At 52.0% G+C, this 6050-nt stretch overlaps 1 protein-coding gene across 1 annotated transcript; it reads right to left on the bottom strand.

Moving 5' to 3' along the window:
- Positions 1-830: 830 nt before the first annotated feature.
- FOXL2 (forkhead box L2) lies at positions 831-4601 on the bottom strand. The gene has a single exon (XM_028731021.2). It carries the CDS (start codon positions 4230-4232, stop codon positions 2994-2996), a length of 1239 nt encoding a protein of 412 aa, XP_028586854.2. The 5' UTR covers positions 4233-4601; the 3' UTR covers positions 831-2993.
- Between the last annotated feature and the right edge of the window lie 1449 nt (positions 4602-6050).

The following is a 6050-nucleotide window of genomic DNA, read 5'->3' as shown; positions in this document are numbered from 1 at the left end:
TACTTGATTAGAGTTTACAATAGAAGTTTGATGAGACCTGGCTCCAAATACGCTCTTTCTACTTTACCTTTACTCTACCTTTTTTTTACTCTCTTTCTAAAGCCAGCCTCGCCAGGTAATGTGCTTCTGCAGCCATATGTCCTGAGGAAAGCACCCTGGGATATAGATCTCCCAGTGAACACCGCTAGCATAGGACTGTTGGCCAGCGCTCATAATAAGCGCAATGGTTTAGCAGTAAATTCCGCCGCAATCAATGGGACTTACCTTCTGACCAAACGTGGTCGAGAAGGCCAGGCTGTTAGGTACCGCAGCCCCTAAAACGCATTGACTTGGAAATAAATCCCAGTGATTTCAGCAGAACTTACCTGGAAGGAAGCATCACTGATACTCCAAATAAAGGTGCTTAAGATAACCAGCTGTGGTTATTATCATTATTTTTCAAAACAAGTAAGCCTTAACACAATTGAAGCGTGCCCAACAGAAAGTAAATTATTTCCATTGTATTTTCAGGTGACCAAAAACCGGGGCGAGCAGAGGCGGGAGAAGCCGTTCAGAGGACTGTATTTTAAAGTCTTTCTTTCCCCGGATTATGTCGTTTTTTAACGATTGGAGTGGGTGGGGGAGCGTTGCGGGGAGAAGGAATAATCTAACCAGCGACTGAGGGCCTGACAATTCTACACACGACCATAAAAACCTTCCAAATGCTGTTAGCAGCCGTTCCACCAAAATCCACACGTTAATTACCAAAGCGTCACTTTTTAAGGTGTGTCAGAAAGAGGATAAGCCAATTAAATTATTAAATATTTGACAAAAGGAAAATCAAACTCTAGTAAAAGAGAACAAAACCACATTTTATTGGAGACTATACAATGCTACGATATACAATAAAAGTGCTAGGTTATTCTAGAAAAGTTGGTCCCGGGGTGGCAGAATACCAAATATCTATTTGTTTACACAGACACTGAGGAAATCATTAATACCTGCCCCCTCCCCCAATTAAAAACACAGTTTTTTTTCTACATTAGCTCTCCCAGGGTTTAGGATTGCAACTCTGTTCGAAAAAGAAGATGATAAGAATCTAACGGAGATTCGTCTGGGTCAAAAAATATTTAAAAATCACTCTTAACATCCATTGAAAAATAATAATAAAAATAAAAATATAACAATTGCATTTGGAAAAATAGTCTCCATTATTATTACTATTAACAATAATTTCGGGAAACAGTCTTGTTTTGTCCGAATAATTATAGTCTTGTATAAAATTACTCTATCTTGAGAGAACGCTTTCTATTAAAAAAAAATACTTATACATATACACCTATTGTTCCCACAACTCTTCTCAAATCTCCTCCGCGTTTCAACAATCAAATCAACATGGCTACTAGATACTGTATAAAAGGCTGTTCTTGCTCAAATACAGTCTCCAAATAAGTACTACTTTGGATAGAAACATAAATCTTTGAAGAAGTGCAATATTCCCCTTAGGAAATTATAATAAAAATAATCGGTTATCACCGTGAATGAGATCAGACTGGCAAAGAGTTAGTGCCTTACACTTGTTTAATTCCGCATCAGCAGAATTTCAAAATACAGGGATCACCCCCCAAGGCAGTTTTTCAAAGGAGTTTTTCCTCAGCTTTAATTTGAACGTTTGGACCCCGATCCTAAATTCATTCCCTAGGAATTGAACCGGTTTTCCTCGCTATCCCCAAATATATTTTGGAGCTAAATCTTGTTGAAACTGTTTTGGGCCGAACTACCCGACCAAGTGTATCCGAGGTGTGAATTAAACTGACAAGGAACAACTGCTGAGTCTTTGGCACCTCTAAAAATATACTTGGAATTAAATTAAATTCCAAGTATGCAGTGTGCGTGATTTGGGTTTTTCTTCATCCTTTCAAAGGAATTTTCATCCGCAGTGCTATGCTTAAAACAGCCACCTCACCTGGAAAAATAGTCTAGTAAAATTATTCCATTTATGGTTGGCAGATGCCATCAAATGCAATCCTATCTCATTATCATTAATCAGATGGCTGTGGATTGCAAAGTTATTCGTGCTTAAACCCTGCCGCTGTTAAAGGGATGTAAACGCTGGAGCATATTGTTAAATTAATTTATTTCAATGGGGTTTTCTCTGCCTTCTCCATTTGCTGGAGGGCTGAAGCCCCATCTTAACTTTAATAGGATGTACTTCGCAATAAACCTAGCTGACTTTTTCTGGCTAGCGCCAGGAATTCTGCAAAAAAACGGAATTATTTTTCAGTGCTTTTGTTCAACCCGGCGGCAGAGCAGCTTATTGCTTCGGCACGTTCCCTCCCTAACTCGACAGACCTCTTCTAGTTTAAAATTCTGTCCCTAACCCACTAAGCGCTTTCCCCCTCTTCTATTTTTCTCCCCCCCCCCAGAAAAAAAAAATAATAAAACCCCCCACCTTCACTCTCTTTAAACTCCCCGCGAAAACAACGAGACCAATACCTCGACCATAAAGAGATTTACGTACCAGTGAGCAACACTTCTAACCAACAACACTTCTAACCAAACAGTGCTTATGATGGGGATATTAATTTCAAGGAAATGCAAAAAGAAAAACAAAAGGCAAATACTGTTCGGCCACCTTTATGTGCGCGCGCTAACCCTAAAACCCAGTGAAAAAAGAAACGCAGAACCAAAGGACCCACGGAGCTCCTGCAGCAATGAGGATGTGCGTGGAAGTCCTGTGAACTTACGCTGCCTTCACGGAGAGGATCTGTATGATTTCAGGCACACAGGACTTGGGCGAAGGGGGGTTGGCGCGCGCGTGGTTCTCGTTTTGGCACTCAAAGTCACTGTCCCATTTCAGCAGTGGGTGGGGGGGGGGAAGGGGGAATTACAAGAGGGAGAGGGAGAGAAATCCAACATGATGATGATGAAGGGGATGCCGAGGACGAGGGCGCTGCTTCTTCTTCTTCTCCTGCCTGCCTGCCGTCTCTCTCCCGGACGGGCCCTCCACTCGCTCAGATGTCTATCCGGGAGTGCAAGGCGCTGTGCTTGCTCTCGTGGTCCCAGTAGGAGCAGTGCATCATGGCCAGCTCGGGCGGCTGGCGCCCGGCGCACGCGAACTGCAAGCCCGCTGGCCCGTTGGGCGAGCCCTGCGGGGAGCCGCTCCCTGCCGTGGCGGCCGCCGCAGCCGCTGCCGCCGCCGCCGCCACGGCCGCCGCTCCGAGCTGCTGGGCGGCCGCGTGGTGGTGGTGCTGGTGGTGGTGGTGCGGGTGGTGGTGGTGCGCGTGGTGCGCGTGGTGCGGGTGGTGGTGGTGGTGGTGGCCCCCCATGCCGTTGTACGAGTTCACCATGGCCGGCAGGCGGGAGTAAGGCCCGTACGCTGAGGCGGCGGCGCCTCCAGGCCCGGCCGCCAGGCCTACTCCCTTGACGCCGCCGCCGCCGACCGGGCTGAGGGGACCGCCGCCGCCTCCCGCCACCGAGCCGCCGCCTCCGCTCCCGGCGCCGGAGCCGCCCGCTCCCTCCGACATGGTGCAGGCGGCGTAGGCTCCCGCCTGAGGCGCCTGAGGCGGCGGCGGAGGCGCGGGCTGCGCCAGGGACCAAGAGGCGGCCGCCGCCGCCGCGTTGAGGAAAGGCGCCTGCAGGTACTTGGCGGGCGGCGCCGTGAGGTAACCGTAGCCGGCCGCCTCGGCCGCGGCGCCGAAGAGGCTCTTGCCCGGCTGGAAGTGGCCGGCGGGCGGGCGGAACGGCCTCTTCATGCGGCGGCGGCGGCGGTAGTTGCCCTTCTCGAACATGTCCTCGCAGGCCGGGTCGAGCGTCCAGTAGTTGCCTTTGCGCTCCCCGCCGCCCTCTCGCGGCACCTTGATGAAGCACTCGTTGAGGCTCAGGTTGTGGCGGATGCTGTTCTGCCAGCCCTTCTTGTTCTTCTCGTAGAAGGGGAACTTGCCGATGATGTACTGGTAGATGCCCGACAGCGTCAGGCGCTTCTCGGCGCTCTCGCGGATGGCCATGGCGATCAGCGCCACGTACGAGTAAGGGGGCTTCTGAGACGGGTCGCCCTTCTCCGGAGGCGCCGAGGCGGACGCCGATCCCGCCGGGGAAGCCTTGGCAGGGGCAGCCGGGCTCAGCTCGCTCTTGGCAGCCGCCGACTCGCCGCCCAGGCAGGGCTCCTTGATGGCCTGGTGCTGCTGCTGCTGCTGCAGGAGAGACACGGCGTCCTCGGGCCCCGCGGGGTCTGGGTAGCCGGTGGCCATCATGGCACCACCTGCGGCTGCTGCGATGGCTGCGCCCCTCGGAGGCGCCTTCTTCTTCTTCTTCAGGGGGTCTCTTGCGGATCCCGAAGGAGGCTCCCCTCGATCTCTCAGGGCGATCTGCTGACAGCGCCTGTCCCGCCTGCCTGCTTTAAGTCCTGCCTGAGTCTGGTGGGCTTTTTGGTTCTCTCTGTCCCCCACCCACTTCTCCTCCTCTCCTCCTCCTCCTCCTCTTCGCTTCTGTCTCCCTTGCAAGAGGCAGCCTCTGATCAGCGGGCTCAGATATCCACTCAACTTCTGGACGAGCTCTCCTCTGATTTGTATGGGCTCCGGCGAGTTCCGCTTTCGTCAGGATCCCTTTTCTCCCATCGCACCCCCCCCCCCGTCTCTCTCTCTCTCTCTCACACTCACTGTGCCACCCCCTCCTCCGCCCGTCCCACAAGCCTGGGAGCCAGCTGGGCACGGGCGAGTTCATGGCGAAGTCAAACCGCGCAAGTCCACCCCAGCGAGGAATCCGGAGGCTGGAGCCCCCTGGGGGTCCCAGAGCAGAGGGAAGGGCGGGGGTGGGAAGAGGCGAGGGCAAGAATCCACGGCAGGAGAAAAAGAAAGAAGCTGCGTCTCTGGCGACTCCTGCACGAGGCAGCTTAGGAGCAAAACAAGTGAGGAGAAGGCGGGGGGGGGGGTTTGGTGTGGGGAAAAACATTTCTCTTCTTTCCACGCTGCAAAGAGTTTGCAAATTTGCAAGGGCGATCTGTCGACTGGGGAGGTAGGGGCTCCTCAGTGAGCCGGGATGGATGGCTGGCTGGGGGCCGCTGACGGAAGCCACCATCTCAGGGATGTCCAGCGAGGTTGCTCTGGAAAACTTTAGGCTGGGAACGCGAGGCAGTTTTGAAGGACCTCAGCTTGGAAAGGTGGCAACGTCTTGCTGCAACGCCTGTTTCCCAAAGAAGTGTTGCTGTTATTGTCACCTTGTTTGAGAGTACAAAGTTGCACGCCCTGCTCATGTATTTTAAGGAAGCTAATACATAGAAGGGGTGTCAAAATCCTCTCCCTCTCTTTCTGCCTGTCTATCTTGTCCATCTTCTAGAGACAGAACGAGCCGCGTGATTTCTACTTAGAATCGAGTTCGGGCGCCCTTCCCACTTGACACATCAAAATATAAATATCCCACGCATATTGGGGCTCTGTCCTTGCAACCTTTTAGTTCACCTTAGGCGTGCACAAAAGCAAACAAGCCCTCTAAGAGCTCGCTTCGCTGCCGGCTCCGGACAAGATGTTTTTCAAAAACATGTCATTCAGGTATCACTTGTTTGTTTCTAGATTTCAGAGACATCCTCCAGGTCTGAGGGGGGGGGGGGAGTCAGCAGCGAGACAAATAAATAAATCAGCGAATGAATGAGGAGGGTGGGGAGCTGGGGGAAAGGAAGAGCTCGAGGAGGCTGCTGTTTCCCCGGGTTAATTGGTGCCTAGGAAAAGGGCCTCCTCCTCGTGCTTTCCTTCAGGTGCTCCAGTGCCTTCGGGCAAATCCCACGCACAGGCCGGCCTTGAAGCCTCGATCTCTGCAAGGCCTTGGACCGAAGCCTAGCAACCGAGTTAGCTACCGGGCCTTCGATTTTCTGATGTTTCTCCAATAGAGATGCTTCACTTCCACGTTCCCGTGACCTGTAAACAACTGCTCATCTTGTTCTCAACAGCCACGGGCCTGTGAGGATCCTTTTACTGTCCTTCTTTGCCATTCATTTCGTATGGCCACTTGGGACCATCAGGTCTTGCATTTCCGCTTCGAATGTACATAATTTCATTCATTCTGGGCACGACAGTCCT

The sequence above is a fragment of the Podarcis muralis genome, chromosome 6 (genome assembly GCF_964188315.1).
Source record: "Podarcis muralis chromosome 6, rPodMur119.hap1.1, whole genome shotgun sequence".
Taxonomy (NCBI): Eukaryota; Metazoa; Chordata; class Lepidosauria; order Squamata; family Lacertidae; genus Podarcis; species Podarcis muralis.
The sequence above is the reverse complement of the archived record's forward strand: the minus strand, read 5'-3'. Positions and strand labels throughout refer to the sequence as shown.

Excerpts from the sequence above, each read along its gene's own strand:
- FOXL2 (XM_028731021.2), bottom strand. The coding sequence starts at position 4,232 with ATGATGGCCACCGGCTACCCAGACCCCGCGGGGCCCGAGGACGCCGTG.